The sequence below is a fragment of the Ornithorhynchus anatinus genome, chromosome 7 (assembly GCF_004115215.2).
Source record: "Ornithorhynchus anatinus isolate Pmale09 chromosome 7, mOrnAna1.pri.v4, whole genome shotgun sequence".
Taxonomy (NCBI): Eukaryota; Metazoa; Chordata; class Mammalia; order Monotremata; family Ornithorhynchidae; genus Ornithorhynchus; species Ornithorhynchus anatinus.
Genome location: NC_041734.1, coordinates 23,781,393 through 23,799,230, shown reverse-complemented (window position 1 = coordinate 23,799,230; position 17,838 = coordinate 23,781,393). Strand labels below are relative to the sequence as shown.

The following is a 17,838-nucleotide window of genomic DNA, read 5'->3' as shown; positions in this document are numbered from 1 at the left end:
CTCCTCCTCCTCATCCCTCCCCCAACAGAGTTTCAGGAGTTTGTTGTTATCAAGTAAGTGGCATAATTTGAACTTTTTTTTGGTTTCAAGGTTAAACAGCTTTTCACTGAAAATTCCCTGTTTTTGAAAATGTGCTGGAGTTAAAATGAAAAAAATAAGGAATTGAACTTTTTCCTAATATCTGCTGCTGTAGACACTTTGTCAACCATTCTGTCACCTTTGCCTCACCAGCCTAATTTGTGCCGTTCTCATGGGTGCAGGGCCATTGCAGAGATAGCAGGCTTGCCCGGTGCTTACTGCAGTGTCTGCCTGGGGATTTTTTATTTTTAGCAGCTAGTCATCCGGAAAGGACCTCAGAAACTGAGGGGGGATGGTCTGATCCTTCTTATCTATCACTGTGCAACCCTCAGAGGCTGGGGGTGCCCTGCTTGACCTCACACTCCCTGAAATTTAGGCGTTGCCACTTGCCAACTGGCTAACCCCCCTGGAGTTCCAGGGCTTGCACCGAGTGATGCAACAGGTCACATAATAATAATAATGTTGGTATTTGTTAAGCGCTTACTATGTGCAGAGCACTGTTCTAAGCACTGGGGTAGACACAGGGGAATCGGGTTGTCCCACGTGGGGCTCACAGTCTTAATCCCCATTTTACAGATGAGGTAACTGAGGCACAGAGAAGTTAAGTGACTTGCCCACAGTCACACAGCTAAGTGGCAGAGCTGGGATTCGAACCCATGACCTCTGACTCCAAAGCCCATGCTGTTTCCACTGAACCACGCTGCTTCTCTTCCCCCATTCCCAAGGCACCCCCCAGTCCAGGCAGAGGAGAATACTAGAGGTGGAGTTTTGCGAGGCATGGAAGAGTGGTATTGCAGTTTTAGAAAAAGGTTCTCTAAAAACCTCTCTAAAAACCAGCCGCTTTTGGGGCCGGTTTAGTTGGGAATGAAATAAACCACAATAAGTCTTGAGGAAAAGTCAGTAGGAAAAGAAATGAAAACCCAGGGTCTAATCACAAACTTTAGAACGCTTGATTTTAATAGAGAAGATCTAACTCTAATGTCTCTTCCTTGGAGTTGAAGTGGGAGTTACTGGGTTTAATAGCTGATCCTTTCTAGTTTTCATAACGATAGAGAGATAGAGGCGTAGTTAATAATAATAATAATGATGGCATTTGTTAGCACTTACTGTGAGAAACACTGTTCTAAGTGCTAAGGGGGGGGGGGGGAATAAAAGGTTCGTTCTCTTTGCAAAATTGTTTCACAGATTCTACAGTCTGCCTTGAGAGAAGATAATATATCTCGTGAAGCTTTAAAAGGCAATGTTTTTAGAAGTGATCCATTTGAAAAAACAATCTAAATTGGTTTATTTTGTAGCACGAAGTGTTTAGGTTTATTACGGAACTCTTAAAATGTTCCTTTGCAGAGAAACTCTTGCAGCACAATTGGACCTAGCCGAAACCAAGGCTGAGTCAGAGCGGTTGGCTCGAGGGCTCCTAGAAGAACAGAATTTTGAGTTGACTCAAGAGTATAAGAAAGCCGCCTCACGCAATCGGCAAGAAATTTCAGATAAGGACCACACTGTTAGCCGGGTAAGTCCTTTACATCACAGATGAGACCACACTTTTAACTGTACTGAATTTCAATCATTGATGTGTGTGTGAATGTAGTTTAGCATATTATGTGCTCGGACCTCCCCCGCTGACCTCTCCCTCTCTCCCATTCAACCGTCCCATTTGATCTCTTGCATTCTACCACTTCTTACCTCACAGGTGTTATCACATCCCTCTCTAGACTGTAAACTCCTTGAGAGCAGGGATTTTCTCTGCTTGCTCTGTTGTTCTCTCCCAGATACTTAGTACGGTCCTCTGGCCAGAGTACAAACACTCAGTAAATATCATTGATTGATCTTTTGGTGGCATTTGCACTTTAGTGTTCCTGCTGTCTCTGTCCAAGCTTGATGAGAGTAGTTTCAGCTGGATCCAGAGGAAGGAAAGGAGAAGAGTAAGGCTTAATAGAAGCAGGGGCCCGTGCAGAGCTTTCCCTAGCACATAGTACAGTGCTTTGCACATAGGAAATGTTCAGTCAATGTCACAGGTTGATAGAAAATAATTTCATTGGCGGGGTGCATCAATTTTCCTGAAAAGTGGTGTAGGGGAGCATTGGAAACTCCCCCTCTAGATGTGAGTTCCCTGTGGGCAGGGATTACTGTCTGCCATCTCTAAAGAGCATGTACTAAACTCTCAAGCATTTAGTACAGCGCTCTGACACAGTAAGCTCTCAGTAAATCCCACTGATTGATGGATTCCCCCTGATGGCCTGTATGGTTTGTGTGGTAGGGCGAAGATAGCTAGGCATAGTCCTCTCTAGGAAAGTTTTCTCCCCTTCCTCCCCACACAAATCCCCATCTGGCCACCCCTGAATGGAAAGGAAGAGGGAGAAGGAAGGGATGGCTATCTGTGGGAACTAGGGGTTGGCACCAGGAAGAGGGGCTGCCTCCCTTCTGGAAATAGGCCTAAATATGCCTAGAGTCTTCCGTTCAACACATCTTATGTAATTCTTTATGGCACAAGTTTCTACATGGGTGACTATTTTACCCCGAAACGGTTATTTCCCACTGAGACAGTTGTTGACACAGCATGAGCGTTGTATAACATGGGGCTTTGCCGGAGTACAGCTACAGTGATGTAGGAGGAATGCCCAAATGTATTTGTTTATCCTTCCATACTTTTTGCTGTCGAAAGTGGTAGCAATTTTTTCTTTCTCCTCTCTTTGTGAATGGCTTGTGACTGTCAGTCTCCCACTTGAAATTCTCAGCTCCTTTGTGAGCAGAGACCGTATTTTTTTTCACTCGGTTGTTTTCTCCCAAGTGTTTGGGAGTAGACACTCATTAAACGTGATTGATTGAACAGGTTACATACTTGTTATGATGTGCTAGATTGTTCCTAAAGGGCAAGTATCAGGTCTGCTAACTCCACTGTCCTCTCTCAAGCGCATAGTTTAGTGTTCTGAACCAAATAAATATCCAATAAATACTTTGATTGCTAGATTGGTAGGCCTTTGAAGTCAGTAGAAAGGGACCTGTTGTAAAGTTTGATGGGTAGTCTCTTCATCAAGGCTTTGAAACACTTCAAAGCCCAAAAGTAAACTCATTGTAATATTTAAAAATAGGGAGGACTTTGTGGGGTTGCTTTCAGATTTAGGTGTTCACAGGAACGGCTCTGTTTAGAAATTAGATGTTTGCACGCCAAACCTCCATGCATATATAGCATATTTTTTATTCTTTTTACATTCACTTCTAGCCTGGAAAACCATTTGATTCTAACAGTGTAATCAAAAACCAAATTTCTCCCTACTGCTAAGGTCCCAATGCCTATCTTTTTTCCTATGGTCATAGGCATTGTACACTTTCTGACCTCAAAAGTCGTGCACACAGAACTATGGGCTTCCTTCATTAATGTAATACTTTTTCCTCCAAGTAGGCAGTGATTGAGCTGTTCTTATCTGAAGAAAATAACACACCTAATTTGTCAAAGAGTTGTTTTTAATAAAAATTACTTATGGAGTTTGTGTTTTTTATTCAGTTGGAAGAAAACAACGTTACCTTAACCAAAGATGTTGAGTTATTAAAAAAAGAAAATGAAGAGCTGACTGAGAAGATGAGAAAGGCAGATGAAGGTATACCTTTTTTATTTTGTTTTCATAATGCCAAATCAAATCCAGGCATAAGTATGCACACTGGCAAATTATTTCTCCAACCTTATTGACATCTGTGCCCATTATCCTCACCAGTTATTCCAGATGTTTGACTTGCTCCTAAAGCTCCTGTTCCCCTGCCTCCTTCATTTCTTGCCGCTATTGACTGGACCACCTATTTTGAGAAAACTGAAACTATTACGTGTGATCTCCCTAAAATTTCCTTTGCTGTTTTTCTGGTCCCTCCCTCCTCTTGCCCCTTCTTTAACTCTCCCATCTTTCCCAGCACTATCTCAAGAGGAGATCCCCTGCCTTCTCTCAAAATACACACCCTCCACCTGCACATCTGACCCCATCCCTTCATACCATAACAAAACACTTGTCCCCTCCCTACTTCCTTCCCTGACAGACATCTTCAACTGTTTGCTCTTCACTGGTTTCTTCCCCACTGCTTTCAAACATGCGCATGTCTCTCTTATTCTAAAAAAAAAAAAATATATATATATATATATGTATCCAGGAGCCCACAACTCCCTCCAGTTATCGCCCCTTCTCCCTCCTATCATTCCTCTACAAACTCCTTGAGCGAATTGTCTGCACCTGCCATCTCAAGTTGCTTTCCTCCAATTCTGTCCTTGATCCCCTCCAATCTGGCTTCCATCCCCTTCACTCCATAGAAACCACCCTCTAAAAAGTCACCAGTGATTTCCTTCTTGCCAAATCCAGTGGCCTCTACTCCATCCTAATCCTCCTTGACCTCTCAGCTCCCTTCACCCCTGTCGACATTATCCAACCTCAGCTTCATTCTCATTCCTCATTCTCAGTCTCTTTTGTGGGTTGTTCCTCCTCTCCCTCCCACACTTTTGAGAATTCCTCAGCGTTCAGTTCTGGGTCCTATTCTGTTCTCCATCTATACCCCCTCCCTTGGGGAACTCATCTACTCCTTGGCTTCAACTACCACCAGTATGCGATGATTCCCAAATCTTTATCTTCAGCCCTGATCTCTCTCCTTCGCTGTAGTCTCACATTTCCTTCTGCCTTCTAGACATTTCTACTTGGATGTCCCGCCGACACCTCAACATTAACATGTCCAAAGCAGAACTCCTTATCTTCTGATCCAAACCCTGTCCTCCCACCAATTTTCCCATCACTGTAGACAGCACCACCATCCTTCCTTTTTCTCACAAGTCATTGGCATTATCCTCCTCTCATCTCTCATTCAACCCACATGTGCAATCTGTTACCAGATCCTCTCGGTCCAACTTTCATAATATCATTAAGATCTGCCTTCCAAATTGCTACTGTGTTAATCCAAGCACTTATTCTGTCCCACCTTGATTACTTTGTCAGCTTTCTTGCTGACCTCTCTGCCTCCTGTGTCTCCCCACTCCAGTCCCTACTTCACTCTGCTGCCCAGATCATTTTTCAGTCCAGTCATTTTTCATTTCAGTCCATGTTTCCCCATGCCTCAAGACCCTCCAGGGGCCAACCCAGCCCACCCATTGTGCATTAGAAGAGCACAGTGTCAAGTTCTGCTTTATGGAGCATTGGGCAAATACGGCATAAAGTGAAGGGGTGTCAATTTTAAAGAAATTCCATTTAAGAAATGTGGGTGTTTGATTGTTGAAGGGACTGGTGATTGACTTGGGGAACAACTTCAACAATTTCTAGATCCTGGCAGCTAGTTCCTACTACAGGCCCAATTGGCCACAGTTGAGGAGCTCAATTTGAATGGGTAAATCCTTTCCAGAACTCTCTCAAACCAAAATTACCTCCATTATCCTTGATGTTTTAGCTGTTTGGGTAGAAGGATCTTCTGAGTATTGAAATGAACCTTGACTGAAGCATGGCTTAATAGTCACTTGCCATACTCACCACTGTAGCAAACAAACTGAGGTAGGGGATGATGGGCCACAGAACCAGAATATAGCAGAGTCTTCCATTTCTAAACAAGCCATTCCTTATTTGGAACTGGTAACGAAGGACAGCATCCTCTCAGTCACACTCCTGTCCACACTCTTAGCCAAGGTTCTTACCAAGGAGGCCAGCTGATTCTGATCCCTCTTTATTGGCCAGGTCCAAAGTGGCTCCCCTCAGTCAGTCCAACAGCTAATTGGATATGGATGGATCGGTCGGGCAGTATACTGCTCACCTTTTTTTATGGTTTTTGTTAAGCACTTACTATATGCCAAGACTGTACTAATCTCTGAAGAAAATGCAAGATAATCAGATTTGACACCGACCCTGTCCCACATGGGGTTCAAAGTCTCATTAGGCATTTTGCAAGGTCACCGGCAGACAAATGGCGGAGCCGGGATTAGAACTCAAGTCCTCCGACTCCTCCCTCTCAGGGTTGCACCTGGAGAGTTTCCGGTACTCTGCCGCTATCAGCAGTGGGAGGGAGAATCCAGCATGGCGTATCCATTCCATTCCTAGCTTGGGCAATGGCTAGTGAGGGGAAGACAATCTGCTCCAAGTCAAAACTCACCTGTGCTGGGCAGCAGTGGCACGAGAGAGAGTGTAGAGAGTGGAGATTCAAGTTTACTGCGTGGAAGGAGGCGGCGGTAAACCACTTCCTTACTTTTACCAAGAAAACTCTGTGGATACACTACCAGAATCATTGCAGATGGAGGTGGGGCATTCTAGGAGAGATGTGTCAGTGGCGTCGCTATGGGTCGGAGACGACAAGACCTGTGACTCCCAGGCCAGTGTGCTCTTTCCACTAGGTCACACTGCTTTCTAACCCTTTTCTTCCATGGGTACATGTGAAAGTTTAGAATGATTCCGATCTCATCCAGCTCGCTTGCCACTAGACAAAGTTACTGCAACTAGTGTTTTTCCAAAAGTTAGCAACATGAAGTTGCATAGTAATAGTTGTTGTTATTTGTTAAGCTCTTACTATGGGTCAAGCATTGTTCTAAGCACTGGAGTGGATTTGAGCTAATCAGGTCAGGCACACAACCCGTCACGCATGGGGCTCACAATCTACATAGGAGAGTGAGCAGGTATAGCGTCTATTTTGCAGTTGAGGAAACTGAGGCATAGGGAAGTTAAAGTAACTTTCGCAGAGTCACCCAGCAGGTAAGAGGCAGAGCTGGAATTAGATCCCATCTCCTCTCACTCTTAGGCTTTTGCTCTATCCAGTAGGCCACACTGCTTCCCATAGCCCTAGACTTTTTGGAAGGCCACTTCCAGTTTGAACTATGTCACCCGACATGCCTGTGGTCCATCCAGTTCGTATTGCTGCCAGAGCTGTATCCCAGTTGCTTGGGAGAGGTAGAGACTAAGAAACTGTCCCAGACTCTCTAAGATACTATAAAATTTAATTCCCAAGGAGAACAAACCCACTCCATGGAACAAACGTTAACCATTCCCAAGTATCCCAAGTAACATTGTGATCTCAAGTCTTGTTTCTGATGGGAATGACTTGGGAACCCATCTTCATGAGAGTCAAGCTTTAGTTATCAGCACCTGTCTCCTCAGGATCCTCAAAGTCAGCTTCTGTCTCTTGGGTCCTTCTCAGTGTGGCTCTGATTTCCTCCTTCCCAAGCCATGGTCATCAATCAGTGGTAATTGTTGGGACTTATTGTGTACAGAGCACTGTGCTAAGCTCTTGAGAGAGTACAATGCAGGAGAATTGGTAGATGCATTTCTTGTCCATGTCCATGTCCATGAGCTTACAGTCTCGAGGGAGAGACAGACGATATAAAGAAATTATGGACTTGTACATAAGTGCTGTGGGGCTGAGGGTGGGGGAAATATCAAGTGTCCAGAGGATAGAAGTGCATAGACAACATGGAAGGGGAAGGAGTCGGGGAAAAGAGGGCTTTCTGGGGGAAGGCCTCAATCAATCAGTCGCATTTATCTAATGCTTACTGTGTGCGGAGCACTGTACCAATTGGGAGAGTACAACATAACAAAGCTAATAGACACGTTCCCTCCCCACAGTGTGCTTAAAATCTAGAGGGGGGAGACGGGCATTAATATAAATACAAAAATTACAGATACGTTCATAAGTTCTGTGGGGCTGAGGGTGGGGTGAGTAAAAGGTGCAAATCCACGTTCAAGGCTTTTTGGAGGAGATGTGACCTTGGTAATTTGGCAAATAGGGAGGAGGGCATTCCAGGACAAAGGCATGATTTGAGGAAGGGGGTTGGTGGTGATAGAGGAAATGGGGGGACAGTAAGCAAGCTGGGGCTACAGGATCGAAGTTGGTGGGCTGGGCTTTAGTAGATCAGTGAGGTAAGGTAGGAGCGGGCAGGGTAACCGATGGTAAGGAGTTTCTGTTTGATGCTGAGGTGGATGGTCAGCCACTGGAGGTTCTTAAGGCGTAGGGAGATGTGGACTGAATGGTTTTTTTTTTTTAGAAAAATGAATTGTGTCTTGGAATGAGGAGAAACTGGAGGAGGGGAGGTCAGCGAAGAGGCAGATGCAGTAGTTAGGGCGAGATAGCATAAAGTAGTAGATCAACGTAGTAGGAATTTGGGTGGAGAGGAAAGTGTGGATTTTAGCATTCATCCCTTCTTTTCTCATCCTGAGCCACACTCATCCCGGGGCAGTCTCTACATGCTAGGCATTAGACGAGGGATGACCGTGACATCAGAATATACAAATAGCTATCTGTATCTTTGACCCCAGGGTCAATTATCAGAAATTCCTCCGCTCCGTGAACACTGCAAGACAAGGAGCTGTGTGTTCCTTGGCCACCTGGGAATGTGAGGGGGAGGTGCACCTTGAGGTCACCTGGACTTAGGTTTCCTTTACTTGCTAGAGAGAGGGAATCTTTTATGCTCTAGAGCTAGCAAGCATCTGGGAGTAGAGTGGCGACTATTTAGTTTGACCTCGCAGCACGGTAACAGTAAGTGACCCCAGGTTACGTAGTCCTTGTCCTCTTCCTGACTTCCCCGTCACTGTGGACAGCACTACCATCCATCCCGTCTCGCAAGCCCGCAAACTAGGTCTTGACTCCACTCTCTCATTCATCCAACACATCCAATCTGTCACAAAAACCTACTGGTGTCACCTTCACAACATCGCCAAGATCCGCCCTTTCCTCTCCATCTAAACTGTTACCTTGCTAGTACAAGCTCTCATAATATTCCGACTGGATTATTGCATCAGCTTTTTTTCTGATCTCCCAGCCTCTTGTGTCTCTCAGTTTCAGTCTGTACTTCACTCTGCTGCCCAGTTTATCTTTCTGTAGAAACACCCTGGGCATGTCACTCCCTTTCTCAGAAATCCCCATTGGTTGCCTGTCAACCTTCACGTGAAGCAAAAACTCCTCACTCTTGGCTTCAAAGCTCTCCATCACCTTGCCCACTCCTACCTCACTTCCCTTCTCTCCTACAGCCCAGCCCGCACACTCTGCTCCTCTGCCGCAAACCTCCTCACGGTTCTTCCTTCTCGCCCGTCCTGCCTTTGATCCCTGGCCCACGTCCTACCTCTGGCCTGGAATGCCCTCCCTCCTCACAACTGCCAAACTAGCTCTCTTCCCCCCCTTCAAAGCCTCCTCCTCCCCTCCCCACTTACTCCTCCCCTCGCCCTTACTCCCTCCCTCTGCTCTACCCCCTCTCCCGCCCCACAGCATTTGTGTATATTTGTACAGATTTATCCTATTTATTTTTATTAATGATGTGTATATATCTATAGTTCTATTTATCTATTTTGATGCTTTTGATGCCTGTCTACTTGTTTTGTTGTCTGTCTCCCCCATCTAGACTCTGAGCCTCTTGTTGGGTAGGGATTGTCTCTATCTGTTACTGAATTGTACTTTCCAAGTGCTTAGTACAGTACTGTGCACACAGAAAGTGCTCAATAAATACGATTGAATGAATGAAAGTAGTTGAAGTGTAGAAAATGACCGACTTAGTGGCAAGTTAATGCTTCCATCAGGCTCTAAATGTGATATTGGAGAAATTCATTATGTAATAGGATGAACTTGACATGCCCTGGCATTTGTTTAACAGAATACAGATTGAAGAAAGAAGAAGAAATCAGTAATATCAAAGCTACTTATGAGAAGAGTATTAACACTGAAAGAACCCTGAAAACCCAGGTATGTGCTTTCAGCATTTTCCTAGTGCTTATAGTTTTTCATCAAGTCCCCATGCGAATATGACACACCGAGTTAGGGGCTGGTGTAGAAAGAAGGGAGAAGACTCATACTCTGTTCCAAGAAGCAGCCAGAAATTTAAGCAGACTGTAAGAAAATGAGTGCAACAGCAATATCTGAACTGGGCCCAAAACAAGATGCAGAACCCTCTTAGGGCTGTACTATAGATCCTTTGAGACCCTGAACGTTTTCTGCCTGGCTTAATAGATGTGTTCTCCATGGTTCAAGGCAGACTAAGAGCCTCCAGTAGATATCTGGGGTGTCTCAGTTGCTTCTGTTCACTGTCCTGTAGAGACTTCTACACATACAAAAAAACCCACCAGCATTCCTCCCATTTAGTATTAATGTAAAGGAGACCAGATGGCCAGGTTTAATTCCTTTCCTGTGGGGTGAAGGTGGGTAGTTTGGAATCCATTCTGTTTAGTTATTCGTAATTTATTTATTTATTCGCATTATTGTCTTTCTCCCCCTCAATACTGTAAACTCACTGTGGGGAGGGAATGTGTCTGTTTATTGTTCTAGTGAACTCTCCCAAGTGCTTAGTACAGTGCTTTGCACACAGTAAGCGCTCAATAAATACAACTGAATGAATGAATGGTTAGAATTAAAAATTATAAAGGACAAGGAAAACTAGGATGGAGCTGAAATGGAGGAATATATGAAGGTAGGGTGGGGTGACCAAGAGGTATTTCCTAGGGGGCAGTCGGGGAGGGCAGAAGGAGGCAAGGGTTATGTGGGCTTGGACTATAATCTCAGTTCTTCCCCTTCAAAACTTTGGTCCATCATCTTGAGCAAGGGGACCTTAGAAGAGCTAGCTATCGTAAACCTCTTCATCAGGCAGCAGTATTGAATGAGTGCCCATTGGCAGCTGTCCCTATTTTTGAGTTGCAGACAGCTTAGTGAGGGAACCTGAAATATAATAAAGTTCCAGGTGTCAAAGGGTGGTAAGCAGATGGTAGGCTTAGCTGGAGCAGACGGTCTTGCCTCAGCAGGGTCGTTGAGGAGAGAGAAGAGAGGAAGGAGGCCCTGAAGCCTAATGGAAGGACTTCTTATTTGGTTACACTGGTAATAGGTGTGACATGATGTGTCTGCTCAAGGAAGATGCCAGATGGATTCTTTACCATCCCACCAGTTGTTGCTTTGTGTGTTTATGTATATACATATATACACACACACAGCCCCCCATGTGCATCTCAAGTTCTGCATAACCTACACATTGCTGTTGAATTTTATAATTGGAAAATTCAGTGGGTTTTTTTACTGCAGATTAGTATGTAAGGCTGGGGGAACCTATCTTGTAGCCACAAGAATGGGCTCATGTAGAGAAGCTTGCTATGGTGACTTTAGTCACTCTGGGCTTTAGAAAACCTAACATCTAGAATTTGAGCATATTTCTCTCACTTCTAATTTTTGAAGTTGTTTTATCCATTTAGGAAGATGATTCAGGTGGATGTAAAAAATTCATCACTTTTATTTATTTTTGTCTTAAATAGGCCGTGAACAAATTGGCAGAGATAATGAATCGCAAGGATTTTAAAATCGATAGGAAGAAAGCGAATACCCAAGATTTGAGAAAGAAAGAAAAGGAAAACCGAAAACTCCAACTCGATCTTAATCAAGAAAAAGAGAAATTCAATCAGATGGTGGTGAAATACCAGAAGGAACTCAACGAGATGCAAGCGGTAATGAGTGTTTCCTATATCACCTCAGATTTAACAGTTGGACGGTAGGCTCTGAGGGACACAGAGCCACTGGATGATTTTCATTCTGCCATCAGGAAAATCAGAATTAATTTTATTGAAAATATATTTTTTCAGGCATTATACTAAGTTCTTACATTTAATATATTAAATACTAGTTTGCGATCTAACTTTAAATATCAATATTAAACGTAAACGTTGATATTATAGCTTGAGTGTATTTAATTATATCTATCTAAATATAAATATTAATACTTCATCTACCCCAGTAACCCAATTTTAAAAGGCGTGAGGCTAACGCAATGCGGAGAGCAAAGTGGTGCTTGAAGGCTCTAGGAGTCGAGGGTCCTCTTTTTTTTTTACCCTCCAGGTGGGAAGCTCACAGGAACAGGAAGGATAGGGGAGAGCCTGGAAGCTGGAGGCCTCCTCCCTTCTGCCCCCCAAACTTGGACCCTCCCTCATAGCATCCAACCCTTCTATTTCCCTCACCTCTCTATCCCTCCTTGCCCTATTCCCCATTGCTGCTGCTTGTCAAAATCCACGGGTTGCATCAGTTCAAAAGCGGGGTTTCCCCGTTTTCCCGGAGACCCAGAGAGGCAGAGGCAGAAACGTAATTGAGAGGTACAGACACTAGGCAATAAGCAGACTTAAAAACGTGGCTGTGTATGCCACGGGTTAGATTATTACTCCTCTGAAGGGGAAATGGCAAGCCTGCTACATAAGCTATACATTCAGGTGAAATTGTTGCCTTTTGGACGGAAAGCAAAGCTGTTTCAGTGTGGCTTTTATACTTTTTCAAACTGTATGCGTGATCCAAAAGCACTTTGTGAAAGCCAAGCAAAGCGAAAGCTTCCAGTCTTTCAAGCCCATGTAGGAGCCCCTTTATTAATAATAATAACAATATTATTATTATGGTATTTGTTAAGCGCTTACTGTCAAGCACTGTTCTAAGCACTGGGGTAGATACAAAGTAATCAAGTTGTCCCACTTGGGGCTCACAGTCTTAATCCCCGTTTTAGAGATGAGGTAACGGAGAGGCACAGAGAAGTAAAGCGGCTTGCCCAAGGTCATACAGCAGACGAGTGGCGGAGCCGGGATTAGAACCCACGTCCTCTGACTTGCCAAACCCAGGCTCTTTCCACTAAGCTATGATGCTTCTCTAATTCTTTTCTTTATTCTAATAGCTATTAAGGTAATTTTTTTGGAGTTCTCATTAAAAGTGCCTAGTCCTTGTGATCTCTCTGAAGCCAACCATCTCCCTCTTTGGGTTCCGGAGAGGATTATTATTCAACATACTTTGTTCAAAACTATTCTCTTTTTTTGTGTGTGTGGTGATGTACACTTCATTAAATGCAGCAACTGGTGGAAGAGTCCACCCATCGGAACGAGCTTCAGATGCAGCTGGCCAGCAAAGAGAGTGATATAGAGCAGTTACGTAGTAAACTTTCAGACCTTCAACTCGGAATGGATTCTGGCAGTGTGGCCAGCCTTCAGCCTGATGAAACTGATGGGAACCTTGTAGGTAAGTACACTTAATTTCACCCAGGTCTGCTTGCTTTATGCCTTAGGAATTCTTGGTTCTGAAAGTTTATTCCACTTATTTAATGCTGTTATGTTGAAGGGAGAGGAAACCATAATTATGATTCAGATTGGCCAAACCCCCCGGGGATGAGCAGTACCCCCAGCTCCCCAAAACAACCCCATGTGGTCGGGCCGTTGAGGTTTGGGGGGGGGTCCCTCAGGCTGACACCGTAGTAAAGGCCAGCGGCTTCTTTGTAAATTGTTGAGGCAATCTTGGCGAGCCCCTTCCCCTAACAGTAGCCATTAGCCTTCAGAAGAGGCAGGGCCTCACACCAAGGTGTAGCTCTTCAAAAGTTGTAAGAACAGCAATAGCATTTACTGAGCACCCATTTGGTACGGTGCCCTGTACCGGGCCCTTGGGAGGTGCTCGATAACAAAGTGACACATTCCCTGCCCACAAGGAGCTTACACTCCTGAGGGAGACGACCATAAAAAATATTTACGGTAGTGTGTTCCTGCCCAGGGCTAGCACAATGTTCTGGGGCCTGGCTACCATGGTTCCCAGTGTTCTTCAACCAGCTGGCAACCCAGTGCCAGAATGGGGACAGAAGAATGAGGGGCTGAGGGCAGCAGGATCAGGGTGGGCAAGTGGGTTTGGGGATTGGAACCTAATCTTTTAAAAAGGGTTTCCAAGCCTAAATTAAGCCATTTTGCCCTGTCCTGCAGACTTTCCCATCACTGTAGACACCACCCTCCCTGTCTCACAAGCCCCTACCTGGCATTTTCCTCAACTCAGCTCTCTCATTCAATATGCACATTGTCCGTCATTAAATCCTGCCCATTTGATCTGCAGAACATCTCTAGAATTCATCCCTTCCTTTCCCTCCAAACTGATCCAAGCACTGATCCTATCCTGCCTTGACTTCTGCATCATCCTCCTTGCTGATCTCCTTGCCTCCTGTCTCTCTCCACTCCAGACCTTACTTCACGCAGCTGCCCAGATAATTTTTCTAAGAAAAAAAGGAAACATTCAGTCCACGTTTCTCTACTGCTCAAAAACTTCGAATGCCTTGGCAACTTGATCGAGAAATTAGCACGTCTAAGAGTTTGAAGTCTTAAATTCTGACTCTGTACTCTTTGACTTCTTTCATCCTCTACTTATCCATTTTTATTCTACATTAAAGCCATGAACTGGTAAAGAGAGTCAGGTTTGTTGACTGCCGAAGAATTTAACTGGGTCTCGTCTGAGTTGATTAAATTGAGTTATACTTCAGCGTTTTGTTCCTGTTAGATTCCTCTGAAGGGCAGAAGCAACCAGTAGAATGTAAAAGGCTTATTGTGGGCAGGGACCGGGTCTGTTTATTGTTATATTGTACTCTCCAAAGCGATTAGTACGGTGCTTTGCACTCAGTTAATAAATAGGAATGAATGAATGAATGAATGAATGAATGAATGAATGAATGAAAAGGGGCCAGGATTTTTAAATACTGGTTGGTTTTGGGGTTTTTTTTTAAATGATGGAATTTGTGAATCGCTTACTGAGTGCCAGGAACTCTACTAAGCGCTGGGGTAGTTAAAAGGTAATCAGGTTGGACACATACATGCCCCCCATGGAGCTCACAGTTATAATCCACATTTTACAGCTGAGAGAACTGAGACTCCTATTAGGTATAGTGTTTTGCTTTTGTTAGACCTGTAGGCAGGAAGAGTAGAGTTGGCTTGCTCCCCGAACCCAAACTATGAAAATGTCCTCTAGAGATTTGAGAGTGCTGCATGGGCAGTGGTCCTCAAAGCTGTTGAGGGACGGACTGCTCTGTCTCAGAATGGGTTCGGAATGAAGGTTGGCATTCCTGATAAGAAAAATGGAATCCGGATGAGTGAAATTTGATGGAGAGGATTAAAAGTAACACACAGATGTTCACTTCCTGGAGAATCCATGGTGTAGCATAGCATTAACCACCCCCAATAAATGTATAGATATGAGAAAACACTAGTAAAAAAATTCAAACCCTGAGCCAAAGAGCATAGCATTTTAAGCTTTTGTCCCCCAGTGGTTGGGAGTATACACAACCTCATTTGAACATATACTTGCACATTTAAATAAGCATACATTCTACATTTATTATAGTATGCTTATTCTTAATATCCATACTAAATATATCACACATTTCATAAATTAATTTTTGCAAATATAACAGCTTCTGTACAGGTATCTACATATAGAGACTGTATATTCCGTCGAATTTATCAAGCACTTACTATGTGCAGAGCACTGTACAAGAATTAACAGACACATTCCCTGCCCACAAATGTACATGGCAATATATATCTGTTAATTGGATCTATCTAATATTTTGAATGCCATGTTAGGAATATGTGTGTGTATATATATATATTTCAAGGTTTTAATACCTTTGGAAGCTTTTCCCTATGTGAAAGACATTAAAATAAGGAAATAGGTAATGATTTAAATAGTCCGGATTTAAACTGGACTATTTAAACATAGTCCTGATTTAACCAGAGAAGCTGTGTGACCTAGTAGATAGAGTACGGGTCTGGGAGTCAGAAGGACCTGGTTTCTAATCCCACTCTCCCACTTGTCTGCTATGTGACCTTGGGCAAGTCACTTAACTTCTCTGTGCTTCAGTTACCTCATCTGTAAAGTAATAATGATGGTATTTGTTAAGCACTTACTCTGTGCCAAGCACTGTTCTAAGCACTGGGTGGGGATTAAGACTGTGAACCCTCACGGACTGTGTTCAAGCCAAGTAACTTGTACCTACCCCAGTGCCTGGCACGTCGTAAGTGCTTAATAAATACCATAAAAAATATATATTGGAAAATTACAAAATAAGTTCATCCTAGCCCGAAACCTGGCTAGGTCTGACAGCACTCTGGTGGGGGAAGAGCACAGAAACATGCTATGTGTGTGGAACAGAACAGAACAGAAACAAGGCCTAGCGGCTACTGGGCCTTGAAACCCGGGTGTGGATGTAGAAGCTTCTGGCAGTGGCCACTGTGATTTCTGTGGGCCAGAGTGCTGTTTGTTTTCCCCTCCCTTTACTCTTCCCCATTCTTACCTAAGGTTACCCTAAATTGGACCCGTTGTCGTCCCTTGGTTGGACTGTGTGGAGGTTCCTGGGTCAGGCCCAGTTTGCTGGGCTCCACCCTTTGGTCACAAGTTATCCATTGTTTAACAATACAATGTAAACTGGGAGAGGGTGGGATAGCCCTTTTTTTTGAAGTATGAGGGAATGTGTTGAAAAATCAAATCTTTTCCTCCTACAGTGAAAAATTAATTGAGAGGACAGACTTTGTTAAGGAAGTATCGACCAGCAGCTGGTCTCCAGCACAATAAAACTTCCTGAACTTATTTTCAGGTCCAGTAAATGCAAAGGATGTAGGAGTACAAAGATTTGGGCAAAAGAATTGAATACAATTTTCTAATTATTTCAGTTAAAATAATACTGCCAATCCGCAGAGGCTAGGGAGCTAAGCAGTTAATGGTATTTGTCAGTCTTCGGGTTTCAGATGATAGTATTTATTGAGTGCTTGCTCTGTGCAGAAGATTATACTGAGCTTTTGGAAGAGAACAATAGAGTTTGTAGATACGATCCTTGCCCTGTTCTAGACTTACTTTGTAGACTCAGCTGGATTTTCTTAAGCCATTTCTTCACAACTGGCAGGCTTTGGTGGTATTTTAGTTGAATTGTTGGATACTTACCCCTTCTCTCATTATTTGCTAACAGATAACTTTTGGAAAGACTTTCCATTTTGTAATAGTCACTGGGAACATACACAGAAATCTACAGCGGATCACTGTCGTTATTTCATTTGATAGTTTAAACAGTATGGATATACATCACCTTCAGCATTCATTGAACCAGTTATGGGGTACTGAGTGGAAGGATGGTAATGATAGTGATAATAATAATAATAATACAGTGACATCTATTAAGTATTTACTATATGCCAAGTGTTCTACCAAGTGCTGGGCTAGAGACAAGATAATCTGATTGGGCCTAGTCCCTGCCTCACGTAGGACCCAGAGTTGAGGTTGGCATCCAGTTATTGAAGGGAGCAAGTGGAAATCTCATTATTCGGGGAGGCTAGAGTTAGTTGTATTCAGACTTCCCTCCTTAAGGGACGACTGAGGGTATGTTGGAACAATTCTAGGAAGTAGTTTGTTCTAGGCTGTTCTTTTCTCTGAATTTGCTGGTTCCACGGTTTCTATAAAATCAAAATTGTTATCCTCTGTAAGCTTCGTAAGTAAAAGAAAACACAGTTCTATTACTGCAGACCTGTATAGATTATCAGCTGGCTTTTTTCAGAGATCTTTTTTATGCTAGGAAAATCCCAGGAAGGCCAGTTCTATGGGGATGTATTTTTATAGTTTACAAAGCCTTGAGTATAGGTTTGGGTAGTTTCTGACAAGAGAGTCTAGGGTGCGTTTACCTGGATGGAAACCAAATAAACTGCTTGTCTCTTATTCTTTATATCTAGTTGATTCTTCCTGCATTCCTTATTTATTTATCTTCTATTCTTGTCTTCTGTGAGTAATAGGACCCTTCTGTACTTGTGCTTGCTCTTGCCCTCGTGTAAACTGTCGCTGTGGCTTGTTTCACTCGCCGCATCATTCTGCTAAGTGTTTTAGTGTGACTGGATGTTAAATGGCATCTCTACCGGGAACCTTTCCGATCATACCCCATTTAAGCTGCAACTCATTCTTCAGTGCAGTCTTGCCTGGCTCGGAAAGAAATGAACCTTCTTTCCTGTTTCGTAGTTAAGTGTTATGTGTTAATCTTCTGAAAAA

General features: G+C 43.6%; 1 protein-coding gene across 1 annotated transcript in view; it reads left to right on the top strand.

Moving 5' to 3' along the window:
- ROCK1 (Rho associated coiled-coil containing protein kinase 1) overlaps positions 1–17,838 on the top strand; it is a 163,566-nt gene that overhangs the window by 136,477 nt on the left and 9,251 nt on the right. Inside the window, exons 23-27 of the mRNA XM_029068629.2 lie at positions 1,423–1,588; positions 3,581–3,674; positions 9,659–9,747; positions 11,298–11,486; positions 12,861–13,026. Of these exons, the coding sequence (XP_028924462.1) occupies positions 1,423–1,588; positions 3,581–3,674; positions 9,659–9,747; positions 11,298–11,486; positions 12,861–13,026 (704 nt within the window). The remainder of the gene's footprint in view (positions 1–1,422; positions 1,589–3,580; positions 3,675–9,658; positions 9,748–11,297; positions 11,487–12,860; positions 13,027–17,838) is intronic.